The sequence below is a fragment of the Penicillium rubens genome (assembly GCF_028828025.1).
Source record: "Penicillium rubens strain IBT 27055 chromosome Unknown utg000004l_segment0_segment0, whole genome shotgun sequence".
NCBI lineage: Eukaryota > Fungi > Ascomycota > Eurotiomycetes > Eurotiales > Aspergillaceae > Penicillium > Penicillium rubens.
The window spans coordinates 3,896,012-3,912,633 of NW_026890602.1; the positions used below are offsets into that span (position 1 = coordinate 3,896,012).

The following is a 16,622-nucleotide window of genomic DNA, read 5'->3' on the forward strand; positions in this document are numbered from 1 at the left end:
GTTGTACCACCTATCTTTACCAGCTTTGATTCGAAGTGAGGGACATTGGAATATGAGATGAGAGATGTGGCTAGACTCCATATACATTTATGCACAGAACTGTCGATATAGTATGTCCATGCACGGGTTTGCCTATATATATTATCTAGGATATCAGATGGGTAAACCCATCACCATTCCAAGTTTGAGACAATTAAGAAGCCCATATATATTCATCATGTAGATATATCTTTCTCCAGATGTTGATATGTACCATCCAATTGCTGTTCTTTGATAGTATGTGATTGCATCATCTTTTTGAGGAAAGCTGGTGCAGTAGAGAATATCATATCTAGAGAATGCATAATCAAGCTGGCATCAATACTCTACATTACCTGGTAAAGCTAACCGACTGGTCACCACTAAGATGCAACCCTAACTAGGTACCGTACCTAGACGGGTAGTAGGTAGTCTTATGTAATGCACTTTCACGTGCCTACCCATGTTATTACTCTAAAATAGGCAGGCGGTGTATTTCTGCCAGAAAGTGGGGTTAAATTGAACTTTAAGGCTACACATTTTGCCCTTCGGGGCATATGGTCAACTGAAAATATACAGAGAAGATTAGCATGGCCCCTGCACTAAGGATGACACGCTCAATCAAAGAGAAGCTACCAATTTTTTTTTCCCTTACAGACCCTGTATTGAGGATCTAGGGTGTGGGTCTTTTTGCAGTATCTGGTTGGTCCTGCCAGATATCGAGTCACGTGACAGTGTCCAATAACGTCGTGGGTTCGAGACCCGCTTTGCGCGAACGGGTCCAGAATTAACAGCCAATCACAGCCGAGTATCTTTCCTCTATACAATCAGAGAAGTGAGGTTATAAACAGTTCGAGGGATAGATATTTCGCCCTTCGGGGCATATTGTCAAATGAAAATATACAGAGAAGATTAGTACGAACCCGTGCACTAGCGAAACGTACATAATCAAAGAGAAGCGCTTTTTTTTTCTTTCCTTACAGATTCGATACTGAGGACTTGAGGTGCGGCGTTAAGTGGGTCTACCGTCGCTACTATGCTGCCTTAGGTTAGTCTGTGGGTCGTGGGTTCGAGCCAACTATGGGACGACTTTGTTTTTTAATTTTCCCTCATTGGCTCCCTGGTTTATTCATCCATGGATGCTCCACCCGAATGCTGGACCCAAGCTCAAGTACATGTTCTCTATGATAATCGTTCGATATTTCACACAACGAAGAAGCAACCCTGTGTTTCTAGGTCGGCAATAATATTGTGGATTAAGGGCAATGTATACTAGGATCTGTTTCTCTAAGTCGCACACTCTGAAGGGCAGACACTGCCATTGTGGTGGACTAAACGGTGGAAGACACAGGGATCTACATGGTCCGCCCTAAGCAGACAGTCAAATCTGGACTCCATGACATGATGCCCCTCTGACCTCCGGTTGTTTACAGCAGAATAGAAGTCTACTTTCAGGAGACTTGGAGCAAGTCTTCTCGCTTCAACTTGACCGAGATCCAATCTAAACTGGAGTTTTACCCAATCTCAACCAGAGACGAGGTTATGTATCTGATCAAAAAGATCGAGAAACAAGTCGAGTCTGAATCCGATCCCTTGGCAGACAAGTCATTAATTGGCGGACCTCGGGAGTGGGATGAGTCCCCATTTGTGGGGATGAAGGAATCCACTGTGCTAGTCCGAACAACGGCCTATCTTGAATTATTTCGAGAGAAAAGGTTGAACCGGTAATATAACTGGTAGAGACGCATCAAAACGGATATTCCTGTATAACTCTAGGCAATATAGTCATGACAGGAGGTAGAAGGAAGACGGATACATATTCGGAGATCTGTTTGAAGTATTTACGTAGTAGCTCGTACATAAGGATAATCGTGTGCAACTTCTAACACAGCGGTTGTACACCACCTGGCAAGTGCAGAATAATTCGAGTCAAATAAATTCGAATATGAAATCATGCAAATATCATAACAATCATGACAATCATGACAATCATGAAAATGTCCAAAGTAGAAAAAGAAAAGCGGTTAATCAACGGGCTCCACTCTCCGCTCCATGCAGAAATCTCTTTTTAACCAGAATGCATGATAGAGGATACTAGTATCCTTTATCCTTCCCTATAATTATACTGTCTTATTTGAATATATTCTTCTCAAGAACCCTATACACTCGAATTCTATGAGATATTTCAGAAGAGAGAGAAAGAAAAGTCATCGCCTAGGCACCTCCCCCACAAAATCCCCGCACCGCCTCCAACCTCAGAATCACAGATCCCAGCATGGTCAGTCCAAATCTTGATTCGGCCTCCGGTACTGGTCAATACCAGGATCATCCAGACGCGCCCCTGCCGATCCGGGTGGAGCAGTCGGAATCGAACTCGAGATCGGAGCAGAGATCGTCTTCAACGCAAACGCAAACCCACCGCGACGATGAACGGGGCTACTGCGAAAGCGACGAAGCCGAATCCCAACCAGCACTGACTCAGTCAGACCCCATTCCTATCGAGGATGACGATGAGGCCATCGCAATTGCCGCGGCTTCGCGACCCCGCCATGCATGGCAGGTATGGTGGTTGCGCAATAAGGGTATGGGGCTTGTCCTGTTGGCGCAGGCTTTCGCTGCCTCGATGAATGTCATGACGCAGGTCTTGGAGATTCATAGTTCCATGCATCCTTTCCAGGTAAGAGACAGGAAAAGAGAAACATATGTTTTGCTACTATTTTCCTCGTATCCATCCGCATCTTGACATACCAACTAACACCCCCAGATCCTCTTCGCCCGCATGTCCATAACAGCAGTCGCAAGCTACCTATACATGTACATCGCCTCTACACCCTCCCCACTTGGCACACGCCCCGTCCGCGGTCTCCTCCTCCTCCGCGCGCTCTTCGGCTTCACAGGCGTCTACGGCCTCTACTACTCCGTGCAATACCTCCCCCTCTCCGAAGCAACCGTGATCACCTTCCTCTCCCCGATAATGTCCTGCTACGCCTGCTCGCTCCTCATCCCCGGCGAGACCTTTTCCCGCAAACAGCTCCTCGCCGGCCTTATCTCTCTCGGCGGCGTCGTGCTCATCGCCCGCCCCTTCAGCAAGCGCGACCCCAGCATGACCATCGCAACCCCAACCGCCACCACAGCCTGGGTATTAGGCCTGTCCACTTCAACGGTCGATAAACCCCCTTCCGAAACAGACTCCTACCACCATGTCATGGCGACGATCGTCGCTTTCCTCGGCGTGCTCGGTGCTTCGGGTGCTTACACTTCCATCCGTATGATCGGCCGTCGTGCGCATCCCCTCGTCTCCGTTACGTACTTCTCGTCCGTGACGACGGTTATTTCGTTCGTTGCGATGTTGACCGTGCCTTCTGTGCCGTTCCGGGTACCTAACACCGTTGTGGAGTGGATGCTGTTGACGGGGCTGGGTGTCTGCGGATTCCTGTTGCAGTTTTTGTTGACGGCGGGTTTGTCGTATGTCCCGCCTGCGTCTGTGTCGGATGGGAAGCCCACGGCGCAGGGGGCACGTGCCACATCGATGGTTTACATGCAGATGTTCTTTGCGGTGTTTTATGACAAGGTGGTTTGGGGGAGTACGCTGAGTCCGATTAGTTGGGTTGGGTCGGGGATTATCTTGGCCTGTGCGGTGTATGTGGCGTTTGCGCAGGAGAGTCCTGTTCAGCAAGGGAGTGGCAGTGCGGAGTATCGCGATGTTGCAGGATACAAGGACGCCACTGACGAGGAGAGAGCGGAGGAGAGGGGGAATTGAGTTTTGGGCTTGCATGAAGGCTTTGTATATATTCTTGGAGAGTGTGCAATTGGATTGGCCACTGGAGCAGAGTGCTCCGACTGTCTTTCTACTCCATACTCTACATACTACGACGCTAAGTACTCTCTTGAATGTACTATGAAGTAAATGGAAATATCTCCATTCCAAAGCCGACGTCATTGGGTTACAATCCGATAAATCCCGACTTGATGCATTGGGAGTGAGTTAACTAGTATATTTAACTAGTTATATTCGTTATATTAGTTATATTAGTATACTAGTCGACTCCATAAAAGCCCCCAGAATTTCCCCATATCCCCATATTCCCCATATTCCTTTTGACACTTCTTGATCTACAACATAATGCGCCACTTCGACACTTGGGTCCTTCGCGATCCCTATTCCATCTGGCATTACTATCCAACTGGCCATCGCTGGCGCGATACCGTCCGTGATTTAATCCAATCGCGTGCAATCTGTTCCCCAAATCATATAGACTGGAATGCATCATCGTCATCATCATCATCATCATCATCATCATCATCATCAACGTCAAACCAATTCCAATTCCAATTCCAACCTCAACAATCTCCCCTCCTCCGTCTCCCTCCCGAACTCCGCCAAATCATCTGGTCCTACGTCCTCACCAACTCGTCCACCCCAAACACCCAAACCCCCCAAACCATCCATTTAGTCCAACTAAAAGGCAAAATCCGCCACGTCCGCTGTCCAGAGCCTCATCCAAATCCAAATGACTCCCAATCAACTCAACCAAACCAAACCCACCCAAATCCCTCCCTAACCCAAAACCGCCACTGCTGCCCCACAACCCCAGCCCGCTGGCGCATCTACGACGGCCGCGTCCCCGGCCACAGCGACAGACTCCTCTACCCACACACCCACTCCCACCTCCCCTCAACCCTAAGCAACAGCAACAGCGCCCTCCTGCGCGTCTGTCGCTCGATCTACTACGAAGCAGAGACAATCCTGTACAAAGCCTCGCATTTCGACGTCGACGATCTATACACCTTCATCGCTTTCGCGACGTCCCTCTCCCCCGCGGCCCGTAATGCCATCGTCCGATTGACCGTCCAGTGGATGCCGATCTGGGTGCCCATGGCTGGGTTGGATCATAAGGGCTCTATCTATGCGCATACGCATAGTGATGAGTTGTGGGTGCGGTTTTGGGATATTGTTGCTTCGCTCGAGGGCTTGAGGGATTTGGGGTTGAGTTTGGATTTGGGGAGGTTTACGAGTGTTGTTGGGAATACGGGTGAGGCGGTGGTTTCCGGGCAGAGGATTCCGTTTGGGATTATGGAGGAGTGGGTGAAGCCGATTCTTAGGGTGAGGGGGTTGGAAGGGTTTGATCTGGCGGTTACGGCCAGATGTGATCTTCTGGCTAAGGGGGTTGTTGAGGGGGAGTTGGTTAGGGATGTTGGGCTCTTGAGGGAGGCCTTGAGGGGGATATTGTGTGGGCCGAGGGAGAGGAAGAAGAAGATGGAGGAGAGGGAGAGGAGGAAGGGGATAAGATTGGCGATTACTGCTTGATTGATTTGGTTTATTTGATACCCTATGTTTGAATATATACTTCCTTGCTCATATCGTATTCTTATACAACATTCTTATACAAATATAGACTCGTTAACTTGTTCAATCACAAGCAAATGTCCCGAGGTCAACTCGTCGCCAAGAAAACTACGTAGGCTATTAATTAGAGGACGACTTCAATTCCTCGTCTCCAAATACTCTCATTTCCTCAAATCTCCATGGATATCCCAATCTCACCTTCAGCCTGCCTTCTCCTGGGCTCGTTGCCCTTATTAGCCCTCTCGGAATGGAAATCCACATCACACACGGGCACCGCCGTCTTCAAAATGCTCTCCTCACTGGCTTTCCTTAGCAGTCCATTACTCCTATCCACAGAGTGGACAGACTACCGTCGTCTCATCACCATCGGTCTGGGCTTTTCCTTACTGGGCGACTTCTTCCTTATTCCTTCGCACAGTGAATTCCACGGCTTGAACACAACCCCATCTGCCAAATCGGAAGCAAAATCAGAAGGAAATGTATCTATATCTTTCCAGCTTGGTATCGTCGCCTTTGCAGCGGCTCATATAGCCTACACTATAGCCTTCCTGCAGGATTCCAGTGACACCTCCTGGATGACGTTTGCCGTGACGTTCGTAGGGACTCTGGGCGCTGCAAGATGGTTGGGGGTCATATATCCCCCGCCAAGTTTCTCTCTCCGGAACAATGTACTGGGCCTCGCTATTGCTCCGGATATGAAGCCGTTGGTTTCGGTTTACGCGGTTATCATCGGTACGATGTTTGCCGCTGCTACGTCCACCTCCCCGTTGACCGTCCCGACGGAATGGTGGCACTCGCGAGCCCTGGGCGCTGCTATGTTTGTTGTAAGCGATCTCTTTGTCGCGAAGAATGCCTTTGGCAAATCTTCTGCGAAGGGCCGGGGCTGGCTCCGGATCTTTGTGGGTTATGCGCTTTATTTCTGGGCTCAAATGGTCATTGCTGGAACAGTGCGAGCATAACTCGCATGGTCCAGGCTGAGCTGGAACTGTTAAACGCCCAATATATAGTTGAACAGGACATGCGCTATACAAAACACATCAATAAATCCATTAATCTGGAAAGTTTCAATTGAATTGACGCAATCGGAAACTAAAACAAAAAGCCATCTCTATCTATGTGCAGTCCATATCCGGACACGATCAAGGCCGTGTACCTCGATCAGCTGCCCATCCAACTTTTATAAACAAAAAACAGACAGCAAAGTATAGTCTTGGACCAAGATCAATGATCATGATCAGATGAAATGAGCCAGATCAACGAACCTCATTCATCAAACCAAGGCCATATACACATCAAACAGGGAACAAGTTCATTGGAGTATTAAGGGAGGAGGAGCGTTGAAACCGCCGAACCACAACCAAAGCAAAGATCACAAAAAGGAACATATCAAATGACAAAAAGCCTGCTCGAAGCCGAACCAGCCAATTTCGGCATACAGCTCATTCAAAGAAGGGGAAAAAGAAAAGACACCACGCGCCCAACATAGGAAAAACCGCCATTTACGGCACAATTTGTAAAGTATAAGACACGAACCGAATGCAAGATGAAAAGATGGATACATATGCAAAGGAATAGGGAAAAAGGTGTATTGGGGAAGGGGGTAAACTGTGGCTACAGGAACTGGACACCAATTCGTAGCTTTGGCGGAACAATATGGCTTCAAAAACAACCAAGTCATCTACTTCGCAGAGACGTGACCGGTACGACCACGCACCTCCTCCTCGTAGCCGTTGTTGTGCTCGGGCTCGAGTTCTTCGTCGGTGGGACTGTGCATGCCGCTAGGGGGTTCCTGAAGGGATTGGCGGCTGCGGGCCATCTGTATTGAAGCACATTAGCACGAGTTACACTGGATAACGCGGCGCTGCATATCCAGCGACTGTGGGAGGTGACTTACCCAAGCACGCACACCTCCGATCAGACCAAGACTGTACCCAGTAGCAAAATCCTCATTGCGGCGCGAGCCCATGGGGCTATCTGCCCGGTTGTGCTCCGCACCTACACGCGACAGGTGCGACTTGCTGCCCCCTGTCGGGCTGGTGAGAGGCCCACGCATTCCCCAGTCCATGCTGTTGCGGGCGCTGGGCGCGGGGCTGTTAGGGCGGCTGTTCTGCCAGATCTGACGCAGTTCACGGCCGAGCTCCTGGCCGGTCATGGTCCAGTTGTTGCGGATGTTGTCACGCAGCTCGGCGACGTGACGCTTGATCTCGAGCTCGTTCTTCTTCAACCAGGAAACGTTGAGTTCTTGGCGTGAGGCGCCGCGCTTGAATTGACGGGAGATATATTGGTCGTAGTCGCGGACAACCCTGCGTATGTCAGCTTTGGTCTATTAGATTTGATGCGGGAGGTGGCACATACCGTGTGATGATACCAGTGGTACTGACACCCTCTGTACGCTGCGTCACCAGGAACTTGCCCTGTTCCTTGATAGGCGCGTAGATGTCATCACCCTCAGCAGCCCCGTAGGGCAGATCGTCATGGGCAACATAGTCGATCTTGTGTTCAGACAGGAACTCCGGAGTCACAATCCACGGACAGCAGGGGATAACCTCGTCGACCCACTTGCAATGACGGATGGTCTCGGCGCGCTCGGCGCCGCTGAGCACTGTCAGACCCTTGCGCAGGTGTGTCTCCTCATCGCCAGTAACACCAACAATCAGATAAGTATCGGGGAAGGCCTTCTTAGCTTGCTCAAGCTGTCTCATGTGGCTATAAATTGATAGTCAGTAACTATTACCCAATTAAGCAAGTCCACAGCCCGAGAAAATTGGGGGCTAAAACTAAAACTCGGTCCGCTCGTGTGATCACCTACCCAAGGTGGAATAAATCAAAGACACCATCCGCATACACGCGTACTGGGCGACCCGTTGGGGGCGGGTTGGTGTGGTAACCCACGGGATCCTGCAAGCGTCCAAAAACCGGGGGTGCCATCTGCTCCTCTGTAACAGGCTCATCATCTTCGGGCAAGTCGATGTGTAAACCGGGGCGCGACCGAGGACCACCCTCAATATCGCTGCTAGCGACAGTTGTCTCAGATGGCTCGCCGGGGTCTTCCTTGTTGACCGGCTCGACCCCGTTTACCTCGGTGTGACTTGCGGCATCGGCGGCAGCAGCCTTGCGGGCCCGTTTAGAAGGGTGGCGGGTGCCATTGGAGCTGTTGGAGTTGGCATTGGCAGGCCCCGTTGAGTCCTCGCCGCCTTCTTCGCCGGACGCGTCGCGTGAAGACGGCTGGAGGTCGGCTGTGACGTTCTTTGGGACGGGCGCGGGAAGGTGGGAGGCGCTGCGCTTGCGCTTGCCGGCGGGTGAGGTAGATGGCGACATTATGATTTTGGCCCTGGAGAATAAATGAGGGTTCTCTTCCGAGGGAAATGAATGAAAGGTTGGGGATGGGGAGAATTAGGGAGAGAGTGAATGTTGAACCCTTAATGACGGCAACCCGGTTTTAGGAGAGACTGGTATTTTTCTGTTTGGGGACAGAGTGGGGGCGCAACTCCGCCGTTATAAGCCACGGTTCGCGGGTTTTAGAGTGTACTGGGCTGAATATTACAATACAGAGAATTGAAAATATGGGTTTGATGTTGCAAATTAAGTCTTGGCACATCTGACTACACTTGACCACGTGTGGGTTAGCCCTGCCCAGGTGGACATGCAGGGGGTAAGACATCGTGAATATCTCTTTAGGTACTCCATTACTATCATACATCGCCCTAAAATAGGAGATGGGCACTTCAATCGTAGAAATTTTCCAATTGTTCCCCTGGACCTACGTCAGCAAACATGCCTTTCTCTCACAACTCTGTTGCTTAGAATAGAACCGTGAAACGACATCTACCAACGTACAAAGAAAACGCTCAATGCATCAGATATACGCCAAAGGGTATGTAAATGACCATTGCCATTGCCCATTGCTCACCCTGACGAAGTCTCAATCAATACCCAGCTCTACCAGCTTGCGCCCCTAGCAAGTACTCACTCTCATATAGACCAGACAACAGATCAATGAATAGGGAATTGATCGGGGATTAGAAAGGGGTAAAAGCCCGAAAAAAAGGAAAAGTGGATAGGGAAGTGTAGGTAAATGGCTCGTCAATAGCGGGCATTTTCTGCGGTATCTCGTTGTGGTGATGGCATAAAATAAGAAACGTGTTCATGAGGCCCATTTGGCTCCCGGCGAAGGGCTCTCTTTCAACATCGACCCTCCCATGGAAATCTCAAAGTTCTTGTCTTTCATCTCATTCAATTCCGTCTGGGTTTCTTTGCCGCATTTCTCGTCTCTGACAAATATCCATTTCAAGTCGAAGGAGCTTTAAAAAAAAAGTGTAAACAGGCTCGGGACCAGAGCCCGACGATAACTAATCGCAAAACAAAGAAAGGGGGAGGAAAACAGGGCATAGATCGTGGAATCAAGGGGAAGGGTCGTTGACAGTGGGTGAAGGGAAACAAAACCAGATTGAAACCAAAACAGGGAGCACCAATCGATAGACTGTTCATAAGTTCATAGTCTACGATGCAAGCTTCTCTTTCTCGGCGTCAGTGGAAGCCGGGGATTCGGATATCTGAGCAGATGTCCCGCTGCCATTCTCCTGTTTCCCCTGAGGACCCGGAGTGGCCTGGCGGTCGTTCCGAGTACCTGATTCGTGCTGCACCTGGTTGGTAAGGTCCTGGTCCTCCTCGGTCTGGTCAAAAAGCTCCTCGTCGTTCTGGTCCGTGATGACCTCAGTGCCATCACCCAGGAGAATAATGCGGCCCGAACGGACACTGAATCCACGGGAACGCTCCATCTCCAGGTCATATTCATCCGGGGTATCCTCAAACTGGTTCCGGATTCCGGGGCCGCGGAACTCGGCTGCACGAACTGGCCGTCAGCACGAAGAAGTGGGGACGCTTTCGGGTTCCTCGGGAGACTTGCCGTACTCGGGCGGAGCACAAGGTCCATCCCCGTTCGCAACCCGCTCTGCAATCTGGTTATACCACTCCTCCTTGGTCTTGCCTTGTAGGAGTCCAATGACACTCATGGTCATGTTGTCGCATCCAACACCGCCGGTTTCACTGTTCGAGGCAAGGCAGTTGTCCATCATGTTCTCACAGATCTGGGCGAGGGGCTGCTTCGCAGCAATGCCTCTACGGACAAACTCAACCACAGCCTGGGAGGACTGGCAATCCCAGATACCTGTATATAGGTCAGCAATTAGACTGGCGAGGGAGAGTAATGATAGAAAGCATACCATCACAGGCAATCACTAGGAACTCATCATCATTCGTCAGCTCGTGAACGGTCACATCGGGGTATGCGGTGACGATTTGCTGTTCGGGAGAGAGCTCAGGGCTCTTCTTGAATTCGAAGTCACCGATAGCACGGGACAGGGCAAGGTTGCCATTGACACGGCCGAAATCGACGAAGCCACCAGCAGCCGTGATACGGGCCTTCTCGCCTGTAGTAATTCTTTGTCAGATCCCCATCGTGTTCCATGTAGCGACGTGTATGATTCCATGCACTTACCCTCATTTTGAGGCTTGTGGTCGAATGAGAGGGGCTTTGCGCGTCCCTTGACACCCAAGACGGATCGTGAATCACCAGCGTTAGCCTATGACCAGTCAGTCTGAACTTCTTCAATCCAATATTATATTTTTTCCCCCGAGAACATAACATACCACCCAGATCTTCTTCTGTGAGATAATGGCCGTGGAAGCAGTACAGCCAGACACCTCCTCCTCATAACGGGGGTCTGGGCCCAAGTCAGCAATCCAGCATGCGGTACCTCGGAAACGACACAGCACAAACCTTCCAAAATAGCCCTATCGGTCGCGAGGAAACCATCCTTCAAGGCCTGTTCAATATCGCCCTTGGCGAAAGCATCCTGTCGAGAGACGATCTTGTGCAGGTTCTCGCCGGTGAATAATGCCACTTTGTCTCCACCGTGGCCGTCGTACACACCAAAGAAGGCGAGACGATGTTCCGGATCCGTCGGTTTGTCGTCGGTGCCGGTATACTTTGCCTGGAGGTCAAGGACTGTAGCGTGGGCGTCCTCCATGCTGATTCGCCAGCCCTGCATGGCCGACACACCATACACACAGCAGTCATCCCCGCCTTCGGACGATGTCTGTACCAAGCAAAAAATAACACGTTAGTTACACTCGATGCTTTTCCACACAACATATGCAAGGCTGCCTGGTAGGATCGCGATGCCAGTTCGTGGTCGGATCACCCCCACTACCCAGCTGGACTACCCAAGACCCCGCATGGCAACCTGAGGAAGATTCCTCCGAGCGGCAGCACGGACGATTTGTTCAACTGGAAGACCTGAGAGATGCTCGGTCCATAACCCCCTGATTCTGGGGTATGACAAGAGCCAAGAAAGGGGGGTGTGTTTAGAAGCCATAGAAAGACATTGGAGGGTCACAATGGGCCAGTGTGGGGTGTGAATCAAAAAAGCGAAATATCGACTGACCTTTTCGACCACCGGCTCCGATAGGGTCTGACCCATATTGGCAAAGATTGAATAATTCGGGGGAGGAGGTGGAATCGAGGTTTCCGGGTCGAAGTGTGGAAAATGCTGGAGGTGCTGGAGGTGCTGTAGGGAAAGGGTCAGATGAGGGCGCAGGGCTTTCAGCGCGTCTGGGTCCCGCGATAAGTGGGGAACGACGGAGGATGGATTTCTTGCCTCTGTACTTGGATGTTTTAGAAGAGAGGTAGGGATTTCACAGGGAGATAAAATTGAAAGGACAATGTCAAGGAAGCTTAAGAGAGAAAGTCCGAGTCCTGAGATTCTCGCAGAGATTTCCTGGTATTGCGTTTACCGCTTTTGTTACGCCGTGCTCTATAGGGTCACGTGAGGAGGAGTCGAACTGGTTTACGGGGAGATTTTGAAGGAGTTTGGGATTTCAGAGCATATTTCTGGGAAAAGAAGTCTTGGGTACGTACTTAATATCTAGTATATTGTGACTTATATCTTGTTGAGGCTGAAGGGGAAGTAAATAGGGGGCTATGTAGTCAGAGCAGTCAACCATACAGTCACGCCATATTCAAGATGGCTGACTTTCAAGATTGAAAACCCACACTATTCTATCTATAGGGAATAACTTCCTCCTCTCTGCATCTCATACGACACTCATGAGAGTGTTGGAAGTTACTGCGAAGAAGGCGAAGAAGACATCCAGTGAATCCTAACAGTGGCCACTACCTAGGTATACAAATCTCATATCTCAACACTGGAATATCAATGGTTTCTGCCGTACTAATATATTTCCCATTCAGTGGGATACTTTGCATCCCCCGAGCCTTCCACTTGGGTATCAAAGGTCCAAGGCCCGCCTGCATTCACATTGGCCTCAGGACCCTCATTGAACCTGGCTTCTATGTTAAAAGAAACGTGAGTGGACACGGCTCCTTTCGTAGGTAAGTTGTCGTAGGAGAATTCCGATAAGGGTGCAATTTCCTCCTAATTTCTCTCCGTGGCGAGCTGCAGGTCTGGTTCGTCTGGATGGACACCCGTTGCCAGCAGAAGTTTCACAATTCCAAGGTCCCCGAAATGTAGAGGTCTCTGGTATCGACGGTATGTGCGATCTCTGCCGGTCTCTCGAATGCAGCGATATTGGCCTCAGCATTCAGTAATCTTGTCGCCAGATCAGTATGGCGGCCCAAAGCAAGGCCGAGTTCTGATGGAACTGGATGTTATGCTGGAATAGGAAAAGATGTAGAAGACAGTATAGATTCTGGTTCTGCACAAAAGCATTGATGTCCCTCTCGCTGGGCAACCCTCTTGCGATGAGACAAAGCAGTTCGAGCGGCAGTTGAATCAACCGAGTCATAGCGCAATGTTTTGAAATACCACTCAGAGATGAATACTAAAAGAAGATTTACTCAGTGAGCAAAAAGGGGCAAGGGGTGAGCACTAAAGCGGAAAGGGAAAGCCATATCGCGCCTAAATTCCGGTGTATATGCACTGTGACACACCGAAACAATCCAGATGCAGAGATATTATTATTCGCTCCAAAACCAGATCAACTAGTATAAAAGACTTGAAATACCAACCAATCAACCATAGAAAAGCCAATGGATATCATGTTCGCAATGCCCGAGAACGCCAGAAACACAGAACAAGACCCAAACAGAAAGATATAGAGATATAAGACGCGGGAAAAAAAAAGAACAAGAAGCCAAAGATCAAACAAATGCCAGCTCCCCACTACTAGCTACAGGAAGACTCCGATTATCGGAATTCTTCAGCGGCCGCGGGGGCTCAACGGGCGACGACAACCACCACTCGTGATTGGCGCCTTTGTTAGGGTTGGCCTTGCGTGACAGATGCTCATCCAGATCCGAGATCATAGACGAGCTGGGCGGCATGGCGTTTTCATCATTCACTTTCTGAGGCTGAGAGTTGCCCTGGCCCTCCAACTGCCGAGCACTGCCCATACTATTCTCGCTCCAGCACTGCGGCAGCGGGGAGATAGCACCGCGGTAGTCTTGTGCAATACTCAGCTGGCTCTGGCCATATGCACTGCCCTCAGCAAGGGGAAACAGACCGGTCTGGCTCTGATATTGGGAGAAGCGGCTGTTGTTGTTAGTGGTGTCGTCGTCACCGTATTCCGATGCCGAGATCGCAGTCGACAAGGGCCGGTCTTGCATAGATTGGCGGTATTCATCGCTGAAGGTTGATACGGAGACAGTGTCCGCGCGGCTGCGCATGCTGCGGTTTCGGTCGAGCGCGCGCATGCCGGAGGAAGTGCGCCGGCTGATCTGCGCGGAGAAAAGAGGGTTGGAGGAGTTGCGGTGCTTGGCCCGGCTGTGGACAAAGGCTTCCAGGGAGTCGGATTCGGAGATAATAGAGTCGTCGGGCTCAACAGTGCGTAGGGTCATGCGCCTGTAGTTTTCGGGGATGCTAGATGCCATGCTGTGGCGCATGCGTCCTGCTGCTGGCGGACGCGAAAACATTGGCGCCATGTTTGTTAGGCTGCTCTCATCGTTTATCATTGAGGCTCGGGCGTTTTGCCATGATGTGTGCACCACGCCGTGGCCGGGAGGTCCGAAGCCGCCGGCGCCATGGCCGGCTCCGCTGAATCGTACAGGCAGTCCAGAGGCAATGGAGGAGATACCGCTGGAGCGCTTTGAATATCTCTTGGACTTGGAAGATTGGAGCGATTCTCGCTTCATGGCCCGCGGTTGGATCGGCTTCAACGGCTCTCGTCGAGACCGGTTGGTGGTCCTACGACGCACGGGGCTGTTCGTGTATGAAAGGCGATTGTTTTGCTTCTTGGAAGGCGAGACGGCTTCGACATGTTTGTCCTCTTGGGTGATGGTGTCCCGCCGTGGGACAAAGCCCCCACGAGTGGGGGAGTTGCGAGCCGGAGAGCGAGGGGGAATAATGGGCTCAGGGATAACAAAGTTAACTGGGTTCTCCCGTTTATCAAATGATGCCACATTCCACGCTGGGCCAAGTTCGAGCTTGGGGATCGACGACGGTGATATAGGACTCATCCAATCTTCGGAATTGTCATCGCGCGAGGGTCTTTCCGTCATGGATGGCTGGCAATTAGGAACATCTGGCCTAACAGGTCGTGGTGGAGCTTTTCTGTCGGATGAACCCTCTTCAATCGTGGGTGAGTTCTTGCGGCTACGCCAGCAGCAGAAGAGAATCAACAGACTCAGAATTACCACTAATGGGACCACGACTGAGATGGCGATGATGCCAGCCTTCTTATGGTCTGGGCTGCCAGTATCAGTGAACGGATCTGTGGGGTTCGAATGTGTGTCCGAGGCTTTGAGCACATCGAGAACGAAGTCCATTGTGTCTTCGGTCGACCCTTGATATGCAGTAAGAGGTATGGTGAACTTTTTGGGATTCATGTCGTCTGGAACGTGCCCGTAAAGAGTCTTGTTGTCCGAGAAATAGGTAAGCCACGCGAGGTCATTGTCCAAATCGACCTCCAGTTGTACAGAGTCATCAGTGAGGATGGACTGATTGAACACAAATTTGAAGTCTTGGCCAATGGCTGCCTCACAGCCATTAACGGTGTCGAGGAATAGCTTCAAGAACTCTAAGCGAACCATCAAGTGCGCTTGATCGTGGAAAGTGTCTGTAACGGAAATGGTGATGTTCTGATTCACAGCATCCTTGGGTGGAGTCCCGCTCAGCGATATATTCTCCTTATCCAGGTTCAGCCAGTTGGGCAATTCAGCATCGACTTTTTCCAGCTCCTTGATAGAAACCGGCGAACCGTCCATAGACAGAAGGCTAGTGAATTTAGGGCTATTGAACTCTTCTCCTCTTGTGAGGTTGAAGTTTTGGACTGTCTCATTGAATGTCAGGATATGGGGACCGATCGAGAGTTCAAAAGTCACGTTGGCCGCACTGTATCCAGCTACATCTGATGCGACTAGCTGGAAAGTAAATGTTTGAGGCCCGGCGCCTGGGAAAGCAGGGCTATTCCCAGCAAATTTTAGGGCTGCCGGATCGAAGGTGATCCAGGAAGGAAGCGGGGCGTTGTTCGGCGAAGTTCCGTAGTATATCGTGGACGGATGCGTGTTGTCGAAGGTATCCTGATCGAACTCAATCGAGAATTGACGACCCGGATGAATGAACAACGTGGCAGGGTATGAGACTGGTCCCAATTTCTGCAGTTGAGGCACAAGTGGTTTGTTCACCGTCGGTCCCTGATCTGCTGTCACAATTAAAGTAACGTCCATGCTGTCCTTTTCCGATCCATTTGATGCCACAAGCTTGAATTCGTTGGCACCACTGTCGCTTGAGTCTGGCGTTCCGTACAGGGCGAGACTGCTGCTGTCCACTTCGAGCCATGATGGTGCATTTAATAGCGAGTATTTAGTGTCGGCGTCAGTGTTGGCGAAAGTACTTTGGGCGAATTCAAATCGGAAAGGCTGTGAAACTCGTGCAACAGGTGGCAATTGCGCGTTTATCGGATAATTGGCAGACAAGGATGCTGCACTGGCGACTGACAGGAAAGCCAGCACGATGGTGAGAAACAACGCCATGGTCGATTAAGAAAACGCGAGCACGGTGGAACTGTATATAGCTGGAAAAGACACAGCTAGCTCACCGATCACCAACGGTGTTTCCAATCTCACGGCGAAAGATAGTGAAAGTAGACAAGATGGAAAGAAAGAGATTCGGGACGAAGATGAAAGAGTATCACGCATGATCTTCCAGAAAAGGATCGCGGTCCCTCTCGAACCAAAGGGACCAGGGAGACATTCAGGGCGTGCCCTTTCAAAAAAAGCCATACCTGGATATGTTGGATA

At 50.6% G+C, this 16,622-nt stretch overlaps 7 protein-coding genes across 7 annotated transcripts; 3 read left to right on the plus strand and 4 right to left on the minus strand.

The window, feature by feature from the left end:
• Window positions 1–550: 550 nt before the first annotated feature.
• N7525_011435 (uncharacterized protein) lies at window positions 551–1,096 on the minus strand (the record flags this gene model as incomplete). Its single annotated transcript, XM_061215493.1, has 2 exons — window positions 551–678; window positions 1,045–1,096. The coding sequence occupies 2 exons, from the start codon at window positions 1,094–1,096 to the stop codon at window positions 551–553; spliced, it is 180 nt and encodes a 59-aa protein (XP_061068005.1).
• A 1,197-nt stretch (window positions 1,097–2,293) lies between these two features.
• On the plus strand, window positions 2,294–3,778 carry N7525_011436 (DMT family transporter; the record flags this gene model as incomplete). The annotated part of the gene is made up of 2 exons (XM_002560572.2): window positions 2,294–2,695; window positions 2,783–3,778. The coding sequence occupies 2 exons, from the start codon at window positions 2,294–2,296 to the stop codon at window positions 3,776–3,778; spliced, it is 1,398 nt and encodes a 465-aa protein (XP_002560618.2).
• Window positions 3,779–4,141: 363 nt separating this feature from the next.
• On the plus strand, window positions 4,142–5,326 carry N7525_011437 (uncharacterized protein; the record flags this gene model as incomplete). Its single annotated transcript, XM_002560571.2, has 1 exon — window positions 4,142–5,326. One exon carries the CDS (start codon window positions 4,142–4,144, stop codon window positions 5,324–5,326), a length of 1,185 nt encoding a protein of 394 aa, XP_002560617.2.
• A 326-nt stretch (window positions 5,327–5,652) lies between these two features.
• N7525_011438 (lysoplasmalogenase) lies at window positions 5,653–6,324 on the plus strand (the record flags this gene model as incomplete). The annotated part of the gene is made up of 1 exon (XM_002560570.2): window positions 5,653–6,324. One exon carries the CDS (start codon window positions 5,653–5,655, stop codon window positions 6,322–6,324), a length of 672 nt encoding a protein of 223 aa, XP_002560616.2.
• Window positions 6,325–7,043: 719 nt separating this feature from the next.
• Window positions 7,044–8,683, minus strand: N7525_011439 (choline-phosphate cytidylyltransferase; the record flags this gene model as incomplete). Its single annotated transcript, XM_002560569.2, has 4 exons — window positions 7,044–7,181; window positions 7,260–7,668; window positions 7,721–8,071; window positions 8,175–8,683. 4 exons carry the CDS (start codon window positions 8,681–8,683, stop codon window positions 7,044–7,046), a joined length of 1,407 nt encoding a protein of 468 aa, XP_002560615.1.
• Window positions 8,684–9,864: 1,181 nt separating this feature from the next.
• On the minus strand, window positions 9,865–11,847 carry N7525_011440 (PP2C family serine/threonine-protein phosphatase; the record flags this gene model as incomplete). The annotated part of the gene is made up of 7 exons (XM_061215494.1): window positions 9,865–10,208; window positions 10,272–10,532; window positions 10,588–10,794; window positions 10,863–10,947; window positions 11,015–11,088; window positions 11,145–11,463; window positions 11,812–11,847. The coding sequence occupies 7 exons, from the start codon at window positions 11,845–11,847 to the stop codon at window positions 9,865–9,867; spliced, it is 1,326 nt and encodes a 441-aa protein (XP_061068006.1).
• Window positions 11,848–13,526: 1,679 nt separating this feature from the next.
• Window positions 13,527–16,355, minus strand: N7525_011441 (putative transmembrane glycoprotein; the record flags this gene model as incomplete). The annotated part of the gene is made up of 1 exon (XM_002560567.2): window positions 13,527–16,355. One exon carries the CDS (start codon window positions 16,353–16,355, stop codon window positions 13,527–13,529), a length of 2,829 nt encoding a protein of 942 aa, XP_002560613.2.
• Window positions 16,356–16,622: the final 267 nt, after the last annotated feature.